Below are 20,368 nucleotides of genomic sequence, written 5' to 3'. Positions count from 1 at the left end.
CCCATTTCATTTTGCCTTGCACTAGTAAGTAACCAGGGAGAGTAATTATCTAAATCAGTTAGGAAAATATAGTGAGAATAGTTAAGCATTGTTTTTCTGCAACTGTGTGAATCTTTCCAGTTGTGTTATTTTCAATATTTCCTGATACTGAAGCTTTGGTGTTTACTGTAAATAGATATTTAGTATTTTCTTGTTCTTTCATTATTTATTATTAAATATATTTAAACTTTTCATTGTGGCTGGTCCTTTTTAGAAAATATTTAAGCTTTGAGAGTATTTGCATATATTTATTTGGTGATAACTGAGGCCACTCCTGAAAGCCTGGCTGTTTGGTCAACATTACCATTTGTATTAATATTAATTTCACTCAGTATAATTGGGTACCCTTTTAAGAGCCTTATAGTAACTGACTGGTGGCAGTGAATCTACTATATAGTCGGGGCAGAGTTGATAGAGCATGTGATTTGTGCCAGCCTATCCCAAGTGTGTGTGTGTGCGTGTGTGTGTGTGTGTGTGTGTGTGTGTGTGTGTGTGTGTGTGTGTGTGTGTGTGTGAAAATTAAATCTCAAAGAGTGTGTGCATGTCAGCTACATGTACCAGGGACACAAAGCACTTGGTTCACAGAGAGAGTGGTGGAGGACCTGGCTTGGGCACTTAGCCGAGGTCTTAACTCTGAAGCTGAGCCAGTGGGGAGTCTTAAAGGGGACCTGGAGGGGGAGAGAGAGAAATCTAGGCCCTGGGCTAACTGTGCCCCCTAGGTGCTCTTAAGGGAAATTGTCCTTGATGCAGAGAGGTCTGCATCTGGAAATACTGAATGTATCCATTTGCATTCCAAGTGAATGTCCCTCTCCAATGTCAGAGGTGTGGATTCAAGCTTCTTGATTACTGGCCCAGAGTGGGAACATCACAGAAGGAAACACTGAGGAAATATTTTAAAGAAATGTGAAGACAACATGTACAAATGGACTTACAAATTCTACTTTTAAATACTACACTTCAGTCTGGTCAGCTTTTATAAAAGAAAATCATACTGGCATTAATGGTAGTTAAAAGATTCCCTTCAGAATACTGAACATATTTTGCCAAACTTCCCTTTTCAGGAATGGTTACTTAGGGACTATAATTATATGAATGTTGATATGTGGTTGACACACTAGAACATTAAGAAGTCAGTTATTTATATTTTTTCTGTCTTGTTCTTTTATTTAAGGCCGATATTAGGTTTGGTTATGTCTTGTGTAGTGTTCTTCCTCCTTTTCTCGTTCTATATTTTTTCTTGTGTATTTTTTATTTCTTCCTTTGCTTATTTTTTCTCTTACGTTTCTCTTTAAACTTTTTCTAGTGTCTCCGTTATGTTGCATTCTTGTTTGTGTGTAGGCAAGGAGATGAACCTGATCTGAGTTACACATGTACGTGGAAAAAGAGGAAAATCAAACCGAAGACTACAGGCTGACATATACTGCTAGCAGACAGCCTTAGCGCTGTGTGATATATAGCCAGTCACTCTGCGTGTAAGTAATGGTGAGCTCCATTTTTTTTTTTCCTAGGGAGGATCCCTGGAAGGTGGCAAAGATGATCAAAGGTTACCTTCAGCAGCACAACATTCCACAGCGAGAAGTGGTCGATACAACCCGGTTAAATCAGTCACACCTCTCCCAGCACCTTAACAAGGGAACACCAATGAAGAACCAGAAACGTGAAGCCCTCTATACTTGGTACGTCCGCAAACAACGCGAGGTTGCACAGCGTAAGTACTTGGTATTGTACTATTACAGCTGGAATAACAACGATTAGAAGAAGAACTGACAGTTTATACATTTATTTGTAGCGATTTTAACTGATACACACAGTAATACTTCAGATCAATTGAGAGGCATAAAAACAGTATCACAAGTAACTGACAAGTATTTATTAACCAGAAAGTGTGAGAGTCACAGTCTCAGGTTCACGCTCATAAATATTTGCCACTTGTTTGGGCTGCAGTCTATTTTTTCCTGATTCATTACAACAGACAGGTGCAAGACTTGCCAAAGGATGCATTTTTTGGTTTTAAGCTATTACGAGGTATGACCTTGGGCATGTGACAGATGTGGCTTTCTCCTTACAAAAACAATTTGTTGGCACAGAATAAACAAGGATTTGCTTCTGGTATTCAACCTTGCATTCAGCACCCTACCTACAACTCCCCCTTCCCTTAGTGTGTTGAATTCCCTAATCTTTTCAGACTCTTACAACCCCATACCTAATCGGTCTTTAACCGTGGCCATTTTAGCCTTTCTTAGGCCCAGTCAGTACTTCAGATTAGGGTTATTGTACCCCATCTGGTACTTCACATTAGGGTTATTGCACCTCATCTGGTTCTTCACATTAGGGCTATTGTTCCCCATCTGGTACTTCCCATTAGGGTTCTTGTGCCTCATCTGGTACTTCACCTTAGGGTTATTGTATTCCATCTGGTACTTCACATTAGGGTTATTGTACCCCATCTGGTGCTTCACATTAGGGCCATTGTACCCCATCTGATACTTCACATTAGGGTTATTGTACCCCATCTGGTACTTCACATTAGGGTTATTGTACCCCATCTGGTACTTCACATTAGGGCTATTGTACCCCATATGATACTTCACATTAGGTTATTGTACCACATCTGGTTCTTCACATTAGGGCTATTGTACCCCATATGATACTTCACATTACAGCTATTGTACCCCATATGATACTTCACATTAGGGTTATTGTACCCCATCTGGTACTTCACGTTAGAGTTATTGTAACCCATCTGGTACTTCACATTAGGGCTATTGTACCCCATCTGATGCTTCACATTAGAGTTATTGTACCCCATCTGGTACTTCACATTAGTGTTGTTGTACCCCATCTAGTACTTCACATTAGGGTTATTGTACCCCATCTGGTACTTCAAATTAGGGTTATTGTACCCCATCTGGTACTTCACATTAGGGTTATTGTACCCCATCTGGTTCTTCACATTAGGGTTATTGTACCCCATCTGGTTCTTCACATTAGGGCTATTGTACCCCATATGATACTTCACATTAGGGCTATTTTATCCCATATTATACTTCACATTAGGGCTATTGTACCCCATCTGGTACTTCACATTTAGGGTTGGTGTACCCATCTGGTACTTCACATTAGGGTGTTGTAACCCATCTCGTATTTAACATTGGGATTGTTGTACCCCATCTGGTACTTCACATTAGCATTATTGTAACCTATCTGATACTACACATTAGGGTTACTGTATCCCATCTGGTACTTCACATTAGGGTTGCTGCACCCCATCTGGTACTTCACATTAGGGTTATTACACCCCATCTGGTACTTCACATTAGGGTTGCTACACCCTGTACTTCATATTAGGGTTATTACACCCCATCTGGTACTTCATATTAGGGTTGTTGTACCCCATCTGGTACTTCACATTAGTGTTGTTGTACCCCATCTGGTACATCGCATTAGGGTTATTGTAACCCATCTGATACTTCACATTAGGGTTGTTGGATTGAATTGCAGAAGGAGTCATTACTGGGCACACTGCAGGTGCTGCACAGAGAACTTCTGGCTGACATCAAAGATTGAAACAATACTAATTTCATGAACTTTAATCGTACTTTGACTTAGGAATGGGGTCCATTCCCATCATGGTATTAGAAACCCAAATGATTTGGAGAAATTAAAAAAGGATTGTTGTACCCCATCTGGTATGTCACATTAGGGTTGTTGTATCCCAAGTGCAGTAGTTTGGATTTGTTTGCATTAAACTTTAACTGCCCTCCTTTCTGCCTACTTGTTCAGCCTTTCCAAATCCTTTTCTAAAGTGTTCTTCTCATTCTTCACTGCTGCATCTCTCTTTGTCTTTGGCAGACAGGTCAAGCCTGTTCCTTCATGCACATTAGGGGTACTAGACCCAGGATGGACCCCTGAAGTACCTCACTAATGACTTTGACAATGCCTTACATTATTCCTTCTCCTCAGCACAACCCTCTATGTCCTACCATCCAGCCATGTCACTATCCATTTCCTCGAACTAAGTCCTACCATATAGGCTTTCTAGTGTTCTTGTCAGCATCCTGTATGGTACCAAGTCAAAGAACTTGCTTGTGTTCAGGCTGACTACATCTACCAGTGCTCCACTGTAAAGGTCAGTTACCAATACGGTCACAAAATTGAATCAGGGTTGCAGACAGCAACTTCTGGCCATGAACCCAAGTTAACTGTTGCCTGCATATTGTTGTTCTGTAGAAATTTTACTAGATTTCCCCTCAAAAATGATCTTTGCGACCTTTCCCACCACTGTTGTCAAGCCACTAGGTCTGTAGTTCCCCAAATATTTGTCCCTCCGTTGTCCTCTTATTCGTTGGCACTTCTGCGTAAGGCACTGATCTTTGGAACACCTCTACCTGGGGGTTTCCTACATTCTGTTCAGATTTCTGAGGACTCTGGGAGGTGCTCATCTAGTTATTGTGCATCATCCTACTTAAGACCAATTACTTCCTTCTGAACTTCCTCATCCTCTGTGCTGTTTTCTTTCCATTGCTGTCTCCATTCCTCCCTGCCTCCCTCCCAGCATTTGCTCCCCTCCCCTGCTTTCGATTATGAAGAGCGAAGCAAAGCATTCAGAACCTCTCTTTTATGATCTCCCTCCCATCTTGCCTCAGCTGGGCCAGTACCGTCCCTCCCGCCCTTCCGTCTTTGTTTTGTAACCTAGACAAGGCACTGATTCCCTTCTTTACCCCTTTTGCTAACTCCCCTTCAGCTTTAGAATGTGCTGCCCTCACCACTTCGATTGTGTTCTTGTTGCCTCTACTACTGTGTTCCTCCACCTTCTCATGTCTTTCTTTCCGTGTTTTGCAAAATCTTCCTTTCCCCCTAATTGTTATCTTCACATATCCTCACATTCTTAGGTAGCCACATTGGCCTTTTTCTATTTTTCAAACAAAACCAACCAAGGAAAATGAATAAAACGTAAAAGGTCCAAGAAACCACAACTGCAGCTGCTGAAATTCTAGTTTTAATATAAAACACACAAAATTATTGAGCACTTTCATCTCAATAAAAAGGAGACCATCAGAATAGAATATAAAATGAAAATGACCTTTTAAATAGTCTCTCACTTACATCTCTACCAATCACATGCAAAAAGCAGTTAACGTTAATGACAAACCGTTAACGTTTTTCAAATATTACAATATTTAACATAATATATACAAAAACTACCCACTAAACATGAATTTTATGTTATACAATTTTATATTTTTATATTTTGCTTGCTTTTTTATGTAAGATGGGTACAATATAAATTGCATTGTTTAAACCTGGGGGAAACATTGCAGCTAACCTAAGCTGCCATTCCGTTTCTTTTTTTTTAATGTATTTTTCCAGTCCCCCCATGGGTCAAGTTTAATAATATCCAAAATCCCAAATAGGAATTTTTCAAACTTCAGACAAAGCTGGGAGTGTTTATATAATGCACTATTTTGTTTCCCATTCCTTATATCATTCACATGCTCATATATTCTACATCTAAGGAGATGCTCAGTCTTGCCCACATAAAAATGAAAACATGTGCACAGATACCTAGATAAGCTACTCTATTCGTCCTGCAATTACCTTTATTAAATAGAACCTCACTGTGCATTGTATTGTTTAAAATAAGTGCATTCTCCTTAAAAATAAATGGACATTGACTACAAGCTCCACACAATTTAGTACAGGCATCTGTTATACAAGAAGAATCTATTTTGCATTCAAGACGTTTCATAAAAGCTGCTCCTGCACTGTTAAAAAAATCTAGGAGCTTTGCCAACTTTATCCAGAATATCCTGATTCACCCTAAATATGTTCCAGTTAGAGCTTAAGGCTCTCTTGATTTTATAAGTTAAATGATTGTTTTGTAATGCACAAAGTTTCCTGGACCTTTGAATATGTTCCAGTTAGAGCTTAAGGCTCTCCTAATTGTATAAGTTAAATGATTGTATTGTAATGCACAAGCTTTCCCGGACCTTTTACATTATATTCCTTTTACTTGCTTTTTCTATTTTTACCTTTTTGTCATACTATTATCCATATATCTGAGTACTCCATTCCAATATTCATAGTTTGTTTACTCCCTCAGTTTGCTCTCAGTCTCATAACTAATCCTTGTCCCTCTCCTAGAGATTAGCATAAAACAGTGTTCTAAAATCCCACACCATCATCTTTCTGCTTTTATTTTTACCCTCAACCCCCCGACTCTAAACCACAGAGTGCCATGTTAGCTAAATGTGTCTTAAAATGGATGTCTGTAACACCCTTTGCATTTATTAGAGCTACATCCAGAATGCTGCCTGGTACAGCCCTGCACCATTTGTCTAACCTCCCTCATGGTCTAAGCCCTCAGTCAGCTCCCATTCCAACTGATACCTGCAGCTGGAAAGCTCCCAGTCTGCTCCTGCAGATAAGCCCTCAGTCAGCTCCCATTCCAACTGATACCTGCATCTGGAAAGCTCCCAGTCTGCTCCTGGCAGATAATCCCTCAGTCAGCTCCCATTCCAACTGATATCTGCAGCTGGAAGGCTCCCAGTCTGCTCCTGCAGATAAGCCCTCAGTCAGCTCCCATTCCATCTGATACCTGCAGCTGGAAGGCTCCAAGTCTGCTCCTGCAGATAGGCCTTCAGTCAGCTCCCATTCCATCTGATACCTGCAGCTGGAAGGCTCCCAGTCTGCTCCTGCAGATAAGCCCTCAGTCAGATCCCATTCCAACTGATACCTGCATCTGGAAAGCTCCCAGTCTGCTCCTGCAGATAAGCCCTCAGTCAGCTCCCATTCCAACTGATACCTGCATCTGGAAAGCTCCCAGTCTGCTCCTGGCAGATAAGCCCTCAGTCAGCTCCCATTCCAACTGATACCTGCAGCTGGAAAGCTCCCAGTCTGCTCCTGCAGATAAGCCCTCAGTCAGCTCCCATTCCATCTGATACCTGCAGCTGGAAGGCTCCCAGTCTGCTCCTGGCAGATAATCCCTCAGTCAGCTCCCATTCCAACTGATATCTGCAGCTGGAAGGCTCCCAGTCTGCTCCTGCAGATAAGCCCTCAGTCAGCTCCCATTCCATCTGATACCTGCAGCTGGAAGGCTCCAAGTCTGCTCCTGCAGATAGGCCTTCAGTCAGCTCCCATTCCATCTGATACCTGCAGCTGGAAGGCTCCCAGTCTGCTCCTGCAGATAAGCCCTCAGTCAGATCCCATTCCAACTGATACCTGCATCTGGAAAGCTCCCAGTCTGCTCCTGCAGATAAAGCCCTCAGTCAGCTCCCATTCCAACTGATACCTGCATCTGGAAAGCTCCCAGTCTGCTCCTGCAAATAAGCCCTCAGTCAGCTCCCATTCCAACTGATACCTGCATATGGAAAGCTCCCAGTCTGCTCCTGCAGATAAGCCCTGAGTCAGCTCCCATTCCATCTGATACCTGCAGCTGGAAGGCTCCCAGTCTGCTCCTGCAGATACAGATGATTCATAAGCATCATGCTCTTCTTCCTACACCAGTCCTTTTTATTTTCTGCCAGCCTTTCATTCTCCTCTTCTGTTGTGTCTGAAGGATACTATATTGTATTAGTCCAGCATCTCTCTCCCTTTCTTCTACTTTTACTACCAGGCACTTAACTGAGCTTCTTATCCTACAGTAGCTATACCCTTGGCATTCTTGTTTATTTTCGACCTCATGTCTGATGCACTTATTTATGTGCTCCAAGCCCATCTCTCTCACTGTTCTCTGTCATTTCTGAACAGCCTATACTTGGGTACCTCATTGCCCAACCCCCCTCTTATCATTAGCCCATATTTATGTGATACCGGCAATGTTCACCCTCCCTTCCTGCATCACTGTTTGTTTTTCTGCATCTCATTATCCCATATTTATGTGATACCGGCGATGTTCACCCTCCCTTCCTGCGTCACTGCTTGTTTTTCTGCATTATCCCATATTTATGTGATACCGGCAATGTTCACCCTCCCTTCCTGCGTCACTGCTTGTTTTTCTGCATCTCATTATCCCATATTTATGTGATACCGGCGATGTCCACCCTCCCTTCCTGCGTCACTGCTTGTTTTTCTGCATCGACCTTTCTCGACTTCTTGCATCGTAGAGTACGATCAGACAACCACACTCTCAAGTTGCTCTTCCTTGTCTTTCTCATATGTTCTGCATCTCTTTTTTACCCCTGTCTACTGTCTAAAAACCTACCCCATCCTCTGCTTCTGTCATTTTCCTCCTCAACCTTTCTCTTAATTTAAAGGTACAATCATTAAGATGTGCCTTTCCAACCCAGCATTTGGCACAGTTGTCCATTCTGGATAATGACAGAGCCCATGCCTTGCATAAAGTTGGTTTCTCTACAAGGTTCTCCCATCCACCTCATAATCTCAAGCCTTTCTCCCTTTTCGACTGCTACGGTCAGTTAATATGCTAAGTCTGGGTGCTGGTTGTTGGTATAGGTAACATAGCTAAGAATGGTACGACCAAACCTGGCCCCCTTTCTCTTGGCACCTCTCTAACACCTTCCTGGCCTGGCTTGCTGCCATATTAGTTGTTGCATTAATACATACCTGTAGACACCAGAACATGTATTCACCCTTCCTCCCAGTAATATGTCCCATCTGCCCCCCAACCTAGTGATCCCTAACAGTGCTGAAATGATAGCATGCTAAGGAGACAGAGGATGGAACTGTAGATAAAACAAACAGGCAGAAGTCAAAAACAAGGGCCCAAGAATAGGAGAGCATAACAGCAGAAAATGAAATTAGGCAAAATAATTGAACAAACCTTTATCAACAACACTTTGACTACCTCTTACATTTACAACTGGAGCTCGTATTAAATGCCTTAAGATTTCACAAGGACAACTAAAACCATAACCTATTGCATTGTCTGCACTTATGAATGTATATTTAAGTATATTTACTTGCATGGTAGAGTCCCAGTTTAATTAAAGACTCAATCATCAGTGAATGTTTAGCATAAGTGTACTTTATGCATCCCACCCAGTAATCAGATTACTATACAATGTAGGAAACATGACTACCAAGAAAGGCACTAAGAGCAGAAAAAAAATTTTTTCAATAAAAAGCATGCATTGTGATGAATTTATAAGTTAAAAGGAAATCAAACATTATATAAGAAGTCCACAGACTAAGTCTGTAAATGAGTGAAACACTAGTGTAGTACAAACTATGGATAAAGTATGAAATAAAACTAAGGAAGGTATAAGATGGTCTTGTCCAACATCTTAGCTTGAAAGCCTGTTGATGGATATTACTTTGTCTGGGAGACATTTGCCAGCTTCCATACTAAATTATTTTCAAACCACAGAAAAGTGCAGCGAATATAAACATGCATCTATGCATCTGAACACCTAGGTTAATTATCACCTTAAAAAGACGTTCATAGATTCATAGATATATACTAGGCTAACAACCATCAGGGCCTTCATAAGCCATGCAGCCCAACCCAATCTTATCCCAATTATCATGGACATTTATTAAAAGGGGGTATATTAGGAAGTTTCTAGAAGTTACGTGGAAGGTATGTTAGTTTAGGCATTATAAATAAAGAATCCAATCAAAATGAGAAAGTAATTTTATCCTAACATTTTTTATTAAAATAGAATTCCACATATATTTCTTGCCATTTGGTTGCAAATTATTTTGTTCCCTCCAACATCCCAAGGACATCTTTTAAGCTTGTTGGAGTACCTTCATTTTTTTTAGTTATGATGAACACGTTTAGCACAACAGTTGTTCAAAAACCTGCGACAGGGAAGCAACAATGACACAACAACACAACACAGGGGTAGGACCAAGAAATGAAAAACCCGGTTCCCCAAAACTCATTGTCAGGTACCTGGTTATCCAAAACTCATTGTCAGGTACCTGGCTCCCCAGAACTCAAGTACCTGGTTCCCCAAAATTCATTGTCAGGTACCTGGTTCCCCAAAACTCATTGTCAGGTACCTGGCTCCCCAAAACTCAAGTACTTGGTTCCCCAAAACTCATTGTCAGGGACCTGGCTCCCCAAAACTCATTGTCAGGTAACTGGCTCCCCAAAACTCAAGTACCTGGTTCCCCAAAATTCATTGTCAGGTACCTGGTTCCCCAAAACTCATTATCAGGTACCTGGTTCCCCAAAACTCAAGTACCTGGTTCCCCAAAATTCATTGTCAGGTACCTGGTTCCCCAAAACTCATTGTCAGGTACCTGGCTCCCCAAAACTCAAGTACCTGGTTCCCCAACACTCATTGTCAGGTACCTGGTTCCCCAAAACTCATTGTCAGGTACCTGGTTCCCCAAAACTCATTGTCAGGTACCTGGTTCCCCAAAACTCATTGTCAGGTACCTGGTTCCCCAACACTCATTGTCAGGTACCTGGTTCCCCAACACTCATTGTCAGGTACCTGGCTCCCCAAAACTCATTGTCAGGTACCTGGTTCCCCAACACTCATTGTCAGGTACCTGGTTCCCCAAAACTCATTGTCAGGTACCTGGTTCCCCAACACTCATTGTCAGGTACCTGGCTCCTCAAAACTCAAGTACCTGGTTCCCCAAAATTCATTGTCAGGTACCTGGCTCCCCAACACTCATTGTCAGGTACCTGGTTACCCAAAACTCATTGTCAGGTACCTGGTTCTCCAACACTCATTGTCAGGTACCTGGTTCCCCAAAACTCATTGTCAGGTACCTGGTTCCCCAAAACTCATTGTCAGGTACCTGGTTCCCCAAAACTCATTGTCAGGTACCTGGTTCCCCAACACTCATTGTCAGGTACCTGGTTCCCCAACACTCATTGTCAGGTACCTGGCTCCCCAAAACTCATTGTCAGGTACCTGGTTCCCCAACACTCATTGTCAGGTACCTGGTTCCCCAAAACTCATTGTCAGGTACCTGGTTCCCCAAAACTCATTGTCAGGTACCTGGTTCCCCAACACTCATTGTCAGGTACCTGGTTCCCCAACACTCATTGTCAGGTACCTGGTTCCCCAAAACTCATTGTCAGGTACCTGGTTCCCCAAAACTCATTGTCAGGTACCTGGTTCCCCAACACTCATTGTCAGGTACCTGGTTCCCCAAAACTCATTGTCAGGTACCTGGTTCCCCAACACTCATTGTCAGGTACCTGGTTCCCCAAAACTCATTGTCAGGTACCTGGTTCCCCAACACTCATTGTCAGGTACCTGGTTCCCCAACACTCATTGTCAGGTACCTGGTTCCCCAAAACTCATTGTCAGGTACCTGGTTCCCCAAAACTCATTGTCAGGTACCTGGTTCCCCAACACTCATTGTCAGGTACCTGGCTCCTCAAAACTCATTGTCAGGTACCTGGTTCCCCAAAACTCATTGTCAGGTACCTGGTTCCCCAAAACTCATTGTCAGGTACTTGGTTCCCCAACACTCATTGTCAGGTACCTGGTTCCCCAAAACTCATTGTCAGGTACCTGGTTCCCCAACACTCATTGTCAGGTACCTGGCTCCTCAAAACTCAAGTACCTGGTTCCCCAAAATTCATTGTCAGGTACCTGGCTCCCCAACACTCATTGTCAGGTACCTGGCTCCCCAAAACTCATTGTCAGGTACCTGGTTCCCCAACACTCATTGTCAGGTACCTGGCTCCCCAACACTCATTGTCAGGTACCTGGCTCCCCAACACTCATTGTCAGGTACCTGGTTCCCCAAAACTCATTGTCAGGTACCTGGTTCCCCAAAACTCATTGTCAGGTACCTGGTTCCCCAAAACTCATTGTCAGGTGTAGGTAAAACAAAATGTAACTCGCTGTTGTTCTGCTCAGCTGATGCCCTGATGCATTTGCACTCCTCACTCCTATAGCCCCCTCAGAGCTATTACTGACTGGAGGACATAAAGCAGAATCAGGAGGCTTGTTATCCTCATTATGTTCTCTTTCGGGGCAGCTGAGGGCGTATGATGCCATCTGTACAGAATATATGCATTCACAAATAGATCCAGACAATGTATCAACATGCAATCTACAGCTCATGTGGGTCCACTGCTCTCTACCATGAGCATAGCCACACATATGCCATTTACTGGCATGTACAATAGTACATGCTGTTTAAAAGCATTTTTTTTGTGGAAAAAAGTGGTAGATTTCATTTTTAAAATGGATATTTATTATAGTTTATGGTTCTATATTTATAACATCTGTTTGGACACTTTTTTTTTTTTGCTTAAGTCAGTTAAGAATATTTTTTGGGGAGTGCTACATCTGTGGGGGAAGGGTTACATTCTAATTTTTTGGAGTACAATTTCAAAATCCAGGCAATAGCTCTCAACCTTTCACCTCTAAAATGTGGTACACAATCTCTCACAGTATGGAACAAGTAGGCAAAATGTGGAACACTTAGGACATCGACTGGTAAGTGCACAGTATGGTTATTTACTACTTAGTCATCCTTTATACAAGTTATTTTGCTAAATGGATATGATTCAATATGATGCAGTGCTAAAAAATTCTGAAGAATGAATGTGTGCCAAACCCTTTCAGTATGGAACAGCATGGAGTATAGCATTTGAAGACGCTAAAGTGAGGAGTGTTCCTCATAATAAGGTATAGCTGCTATTTATGATGCTAGCTATGCATTACTATTCAGAAAGCCTCTGTTCCTTCCTCAGGAAAGAATAATCTTCCCTTACCTGATCCCTCAATCACCTGGTAGCCATCCAGCTAAACTCCAATCCAGGTCACCCAGAACACTGCCAGAGTTATGGCCTAATACCTAAAAACTGTGCAGATATTGGAGGGATGCGTTTAATTTAGGGTCAGACTTTTGTTCTGTCGCTCCTAAAATTGGACATTGTTTTGAAAATTTCTAATTTAATAGTTCCAGCATTTAAAAAGTGCTCCAGTTTTGGATCTTCTCTTTATTTTTTTCAATAACTCTGGATGTAAAAGATGAGAGGTATGCATGGCCTTGCACACTGGTTTTAATGGGCTTCTGTCTTCTCAGATTCCCTACAGTGAATAAAAAGGGTTGTTAAGGTGTGTAGGTGGGGAATGGAGTAAGAAAGAGGTACTACGATGTAATGATAGTGAAGTGTAATATATCAGGTAATAAGAGTTTAGGCAGCAGATAACTTTCAACAGAAAGCAACATGAATTCATTAGGAAGTCGGGGCAGGAGTAGAGGGGTGGAAGTACCCAAGTAAGATCATTAAGTATATGTTTAGGATGGATCTGAAGTTACAGACTGTTTCAGCTAAGCAGGGAAGGATTATCAGGATTTAGGAGTCATCATTGAGAAACTGTGGTAAGTCCAGTGTAGAGTCTAGTTCTAGGTGTCTCAAGTGAGGATATTAATGGCAGAGATCCAAGATTGCAATCTGAGGTTTGTGGGCTGAGATGGCTGACTAAGAAAGGGAAGAATTCAAGAAAACAGAAATTTGTAAATGAGACAACAGGACTAGAATAGTTCTTTGTGGAATTGGTAGCCATTTAACTTTGCTAAAACTAGGCAGTGATGCTCTGTTCTGGAGGCAAGACTTATGAATCTACAAGCATTATTGGAAGGGTTTAGCAGGGGGTGACAGATGCTTTTTGGAGAAAGAGCTATTAAAGGTATACAATCTTTCTCCTTTTCCAATCACTGATTTGACTTCAAATGCAAGGAAATGAGAGATGTTTTAGCCCAAATTCACTATTTAGTTGATTTTAGATTGTGTTACTTTTTTATGGTGCTGGGAATTGAGTTACTGCTCTACATACAATATGAAGTAGCTGAACTGTTTAGTGGTTTCAGGGAGAGTTTGGTTGTTGCAGGTTACATTCCATTCTGGTGGAATAGCAGAAAGTTTCTGCTGAGTTAAAAAAAAATCATGGCTTTAGTGTTTTTGGTATTATGAATAACTTTTTGGTAAATAAACCAGGAGGACAGTCGATGAGATCTTTCCCAAGCTGTTCTCTAATGATGCTATATGAGGGGGATGGATCTTGAGATCATGTCATCAACATATAGTATGATTGGACTTTGTAGCAGATCCACTAGTAAGGTATCGATAAATATTGCAAAGAGAATTGATGAATAGATGAAGCCCTGGGGGACTCCTTGTATAAGGGGGTAGTGGAAGATGTGGATTTACCTATTTATGTTGGAAAGTATCTATTATTAAGGAAGTATTTGAACAAACGGTGACGTTAGTCTCTAATACTTACTTGAATATTTGATTTTAGGAATTTTGGATGATCTACTAAGTCAAAGGTTCGTAAGATCAGTATAAACAGATCCTGTTAGCTGGCCTTTGTTGATGCTTTGCAGAATGTCATCTGTTAGGGTATAAAGGCAAGCATGGTGCTGAATAACCAAAAACAGTGCTGATGAGGTGATAGAGCTTTACGTTTTGGTAGGTTTTGCTAGGTAATTACAGAGTTGGGTCATTAAATATGAGTTTCTCTGGTGAGAAGAATGGAGATAATCCTGAATTCACTAATACCAGCCGGTTCAGGTACTTTATAAATAGATTTAATTGCTGCTTGTTTCTTGTTATCTGGCATGACATCATGGATTAGTTAAGAATTATAACAGAGCTTTAGGGACTGTAGAAGATGTTGTTTGCAAAGAGTTGTACATCAGACATGTAAACTATCTGTGCATGTGGTAGCATCTGTAGGGATCTGGCTGATAAGTTTGTGAATATCTTTAGTTGTGATAGCAGTGAAGTAAAATGGATTTGTGAAGGGAAGGGATTCAGGACATTTTGGGGTGGTTGTGAATGTCCCATGCATGCTCTATGGTAAAGCAGGAGGAAGTTGGAATAATTCTGTATGAAAAACTGTGGGTGAAAGATTTCCTATGGTAGATTGGATGTTGTTACTAATTAAGGGGCTTTTATTGGGGGTTTGGCCTGTGACTCAATTGATTAACATTCGGAATTGTTTCTGATTTATTATCCCTGCCTTTTTGGTAGTTTGAAGTTGCCTGGCTTTATATCTTCTTGTAGTGTTTTTTGCCAGACTTCTAAGCAGAATAAGCATATTGTTTCAGCTGATGGGGTTCTTTTACCACTGTCACCAGTAGGATTCTCTAGTGTGATAATGACAGTAGGTCTTTTGGTTACCTGATGATTTTGTTATGCTTTGAATTAAAAAGACATGAGACTTTTGGTGAAGTGCATTTACAGTGGAGAGGAAACTTCTTCTTCTTCTTCTTCTTTCTGCTTTTCCCGGTTAGAGGTCGCCACCTGTCCGCTCATGATTGGCAGTGGAGTTTTACAATGTCGAGTTGCCAGCCCAACGCCCAACCTTCCATGGAAGGTACACACACACACACACTCATGGCTAGGGCCAATTTAGAGTGTCCAATCCACCTACAGCATGTCTTTGGGATGTAGGAGGAAACCGGAACACCCAGAGGAAACCCACGCAACCACAGGGAGGACATGCAGACTCCACACAGAAGGCACCCCAGCCAAGAATCAAACCGGAGAACCTCTTGCTGTGAGGCGGCAACACTAACTGCTGCACCACCATGGCGACCCTACAGTGGAGAGGAAACACCAATTGGTATTTGAAAGTGAATGACAAAAGATAATAATATTATTTTGAGTTTTGAGATGGAATGCAATCAATTTAGGAGGAGTTTTATTACTGGTAATGGGAAGGTGGAAAGAGGCAATGTAAGTGCTGTACTGTTTTTCTGCTACATTGATTATTTGAATGTAAAATTGATTTAGCAAATTGTCTGCTGCTGAGAGAAGGAGCTGCTGCTCCTGATTTAAGTGAAATTACTATTATTTACATAGCATTGTTGTTTTTATTTGCCTGTGTGTTCTTATTGTTTGTTTAAACTTGGTGTATCTATAGATGACAAAGCTCTACTTTACTGAGCTGTGACATCACAAACATGGCTGAACTGTACTATTGGCTTGGACCTCAACAAGGATCCCACAACACCTGGAAGTAACCAGCTAATTCCCCCAGGGGTGCTGTTACTCGGGCCCCTCCTTTTTGGCAACTACTTCTCTGTTCAATAAAAAGAGAGAACCAGCACCTCTTGTTAACTAGGTTTATAGATTAATGCAAACAGGTTGTTATTGTCTAGACCCCTTTCTGAAACCTGTACCTTTCAGAAAGAACTTTTCCTACTTAATACCTAGTGTACGTAAAGTGGGCTTACATTAAACGTGAATAAGTTTATTTTAGTTTCATTTGGCAAATACCTCTTACCCTCAACATAAAATATAGACAATTCTCCACTAGTAAACAAAAATGGAGCCAGAGACCTGCGTACCTCACCTGACATTTCCTTCTTCTTTGATTGTTATGAGGCACCTGCAGTCAGAAATTCTTTCTATTTAGCAAAACTAACAGGCAAGAGAATGTCACCCAGACGTAAAGACACCAGTATTCCTCTTATAGTCAGCATTGGTTAGACCATTTGTAGAGCGCCCCCTTCAGGATGTACGTGAGATGATACCAGGAGACACAGCAATGTACTGGTTTTGTGCTGTAGCATTTTTTTGCACTCAGAACTGATTTAACAAGTTATTTCCTAATGAGAGGAGGGGGCTACTGTTCTATGTAAAATTACTATTGGCTACATAATCATCTGGCTCTTAATTGTACTTTGTGCTTTTACTGTTTAAATATGGTGTATTTGCAGAAGTTGCCACAATATAATGCTTGACAGCAACTACACAGACATACCTGAACACAAAACTGCTGGCTTTGACCACAATCCAGATTCCACAACACCTAGGAAGTGTGGCACATTGCACAACACTGTTGTGCACTTCTGAGAACTATTCTTGACAGACTGGAGTGCTCACATCATCTAATGCCATAAAGGCGCATCAGTTCTGGGGACACTCCTACGTATTTGATATAAATTCCTTTGTGATAATCCTAGTTGTTGCAGTGCACAGCTGTACAAAATCTTGCACTACTGAACTGAGCACAGTGGTAGACAGGGTCTATTGACTTATGACATGTTTGTAAATAAAGGACTAATACTATTGCTGTAAGCCAACTGCTAATCATTTGCACAGCACATAAATACTTGCACTGACTGCTGCTCCACTCCATAATTTTTGTTCATAGGTTCATAGATTCATACTAGGCTAACTGCCCTTGGGAGTCATTTTAAGCCTAGCTAATTATCCCCTGTGAGATTCAAACCCTGTACCTTGTGTTTATAAGGCAAACACCTTAACCATTAGGCCACCCTCTGTAGTCTACTGTTGTGGCACTTGTATCGTTTGTTGTAATTTTTTACTGTGTTTGTCAATTGCTGTTATTGCTTTATTTTGTTTGCATTTCTATGCTGCTTTGACAGTTGAGCTGCATTATTGTTCATTCACTGTGTCGATTTACCTACTGTTGTATGGAAACCAAGCCTCTGAAGTAGTTTCATGCCCAAGGTGTGGAGAACAGCTGTGGTCTTCCCACCCTAAAAGGACAGATCCTCCACTGATCCTGGCAACTACACACTAATAAGCCTAACCAACCTTGTATGCAAAACAGTGGACCACATCATTATGGGACTTATAAACAATGACATCGGCAGCCTACAGCCCCTGGACCCAAACCAGTCTGGGTTTGTAAAAGGTAAATCCTGCCTCTTAAACATAGTGCACTTCTTTGAAAAAGCCACCAAAGCTTTAAATGCAAGTATATCAGTACACACAGCTTACTTCTACTTGGCGAAGGACTTTAATACCATTCTACATTCTGTCATTATCAACAAAATAATCAAACTAAAAGTAAACCCTTATCTAACCCATGGAATAGCAGTCCGATTCACTAAAAGAATACAGTCTGTCAGTATTGGGGGGATAGTTTAATTTCCAATGCTTGTTTTGTGAGTTCTGTTAGGGATCTGTTCTGAGGCTTCTTCTAGTCAGTGTTTACTTTTCTGATGTCAAAGTGTCATCATGGATGTATAGCTGACCAGGTCTGCAGATGATGGCAAACTTAGAGCTATGATCAACCCTCCAGTGGACTCTCAGATCCTCCCAAGAGGGACTAATACAGACAAAAAAATGGTGCCAGGACCAAAGCTTAAAGCTAAATGCCAAGAAATGCAGGATTGTGTTCATTTGGAAGATTACTCATGCACCTACCACACAAATAGCACTCCAATAAAACTGACCCAGTCAAAGTAACCTAGGCACTTTTGTAGACTATGAATTGTCCTTTGATCACCATGTATCTACTGTGGTCAGAAAGCTCTTCTTCCTAGCCCAGCTAATCACCATGGGTATGCCTTCTAGGTCAGAAGAGGTTATTATCCCTTTCTACTCTTACCTTATCAGACTCATAATAGAAGTGTCCTTTTTCCAATGTATCTGTTTAAACATATGACAAACCCCAGTGATTCTTTACAAAGAGGATCAAGGGCATTACATCCATATGCTAAGCAGACCACCTTAAAGCACTATCCCTCTCCTTAGTTTCATACAGAGTTCAAAGATCAAACTCCACCTTGCCTACAAAGCCTCAGATGATTCTATGTGACTTGTTACACATGCACAAAACTAAAAAACACCAGGAACACTAATTTGAAAGAACTGTACCTCCACTGCAACAAAAACAGAACATGTTCTAGTTTCAGCACTCAAATCTGTTTCTTTGAACTCAGCACTTGTTCAGAACTCATTGTAAGCACTACATAAGCTGCAAATTACTACAGCACTCAGCTTTCCTCACTTGTCTAGTGGAAAGCAATTTTTAGTACTTAATAAATAAGCACTTATCCAGGCATGTCTAAGGGTCAGCTCCCAGTGATTTCTCCTGTCTACCTGATGAATCTGGGCATCTTAGGGCAATGCAGCAATTGCCTCATGTACACAGACAACCCTCTCCTCCTACCACCCAACACTACAACCTGTGAGAGATGCACTTACATAGCCAAATTGGAAGCAAAGCTCTCTTCACCCAAGACTGGACTAGACAGTCAAGAGGAGAAGGTAAACACTTGCACCACACCACATTCATCACATAGTCCCTCAAAACCTACACCACCAAAACACACACATAGAAACACAAAACACACACCTACATTCATGGAGGATCTCAATAAAAACCTGCCCAAGCATCAGGGACAACCAAAGCATAAACGCAAGCAAACTCCACCCCCCAACACAACCCAAATGACACATAGCCCACAAACTCAGTGTGCCACTCAACCACAGCCCATAAGGCATAACAACGTACCCAACACTCTAGTCATAGGTGACTCTATAGTCAGGCACACTGATGTTCCACTCACTAGACTAAACAAGGAGAAAGTTACTGTCAGCTGCCTGGCAGGTGCCAGGATCCGCCACATAATGCATGCATTCAGGTCACTCCACAATAAGTACAAATATGACACTGTCATTGTCCATGTTGGTGTGAATGACCTGAGACGTACCTCCCTGGACTACATGAAAAGAGACATGGAGGAGCTCTCTGATCTTGTATCCCAGGCAGGTATGACCCTAACCCTGAGTAGCATCCTGCCATCACCCAGAATGATACCACAGTACAAAGACAAAATGATTGACTTCAAGAATTGGCTAAGCTTCTGGTGTCATTCTAAGGGGATCCACTATTTGTCTGCCTGGGACGACATGATCGACAGTCCACGATGCTTTGCCAGAGATGGCCTGCACCTGTCACCCTTAGGATTCTGAATACTGGCTAAGGCTCTTGCCACCCCTATAGTGCCTTTTTTAGGCAAGGTTCAAATGACAAATTCACCACCGTAACCAGATCAGGCAAGCAAAAACTGAGGGTAATGCTACTCAATGCTAGAAGTCTAAACCTCAAAATGCACTCACTCGAGGCACTCCTTAAAATGGAGAACATTGACATCTGTGCAGTGACAGAGACCTGGTTCAAAGCTCCAGAGAGCACCCCTACATTACCAGGCTTCAATTCATACCACACCTTTCAGCCACCTAACCCACAAAGAAGCACTAAAGGTGGAGGCGTGTCCATATTCATTAAGGATATCCACACCTCCAGGCTAGTTGCACAGCATAATGCATCCGTGATTATCCAAGTGCAACTAACCCTGGGCAAGACCGCAATCCAAATTGTTGCTTGCTACAGACCCCCCACCATGCCCCAGGATTCACAATCCTCATTTCTTGATACACTGAAAAGTATTAGGGTACAACCCAACACCCTAATAATGGGCGATTTCAACTACCCCACCATTAACTGGGAAAACTACTCATGTCATATAAATATAAATGTGGTAGGTGTGCCCAATGTGTAAACATTTCTAATAGTAACACTATTCATATTAATAGTAGAAACAAAGTGATAACTAATGATAAAAACTTCTATAACTGTGACTCCTCAGGCTTGGTATATTTAAG

The 20,368-nt window shown here is 41.7% G+C and overlaps 1 protein-coding gene across 3 annotated transcripts in view; it reads left to right on the top strand.

The window, feature by feature from the left end:
- HNF1A (HNF1 homeobox A) overlaps positions 1 to 20,368 on the top strand; it is a 457,456-nt gene that overhangs the window by 132,235 nt on the left and 304,853 nt on the right. For all 3 annotated transcript variants that reach the window (XM_044068856.1, XM_044068854.1, XM_044068855.1), the window contains exon 2: positions 1,548 to 1,747. In XM_044068856.1, coding sequence (XP_043924791.1) covers positions 1,548 to 1,747 — 200 coding nt within the window. The remainder of the gene's footprint in view (positions 1 to 1,547; positions 1,748 to 20,368) is intronic.

This window comes from Protopterus annectens, chromosome 4.part0 (assembly GCF_019279795.1).
Source record: "Protopterus annectens isolate FY-2018-M chromosome 4.part0, PAN1.0, whole genome shotgun sequence".
Taxonomy (NCBI): Eukaryota; Metazoa; Chordata; order Ceratodontiformes; family Protopteridae; genus Protopterus; species Protopterus annectens.
Note: the sequence above shows the minus strand (reverse complement) of the source record. Positions and strands in the feature narration are given on the sequence as shown.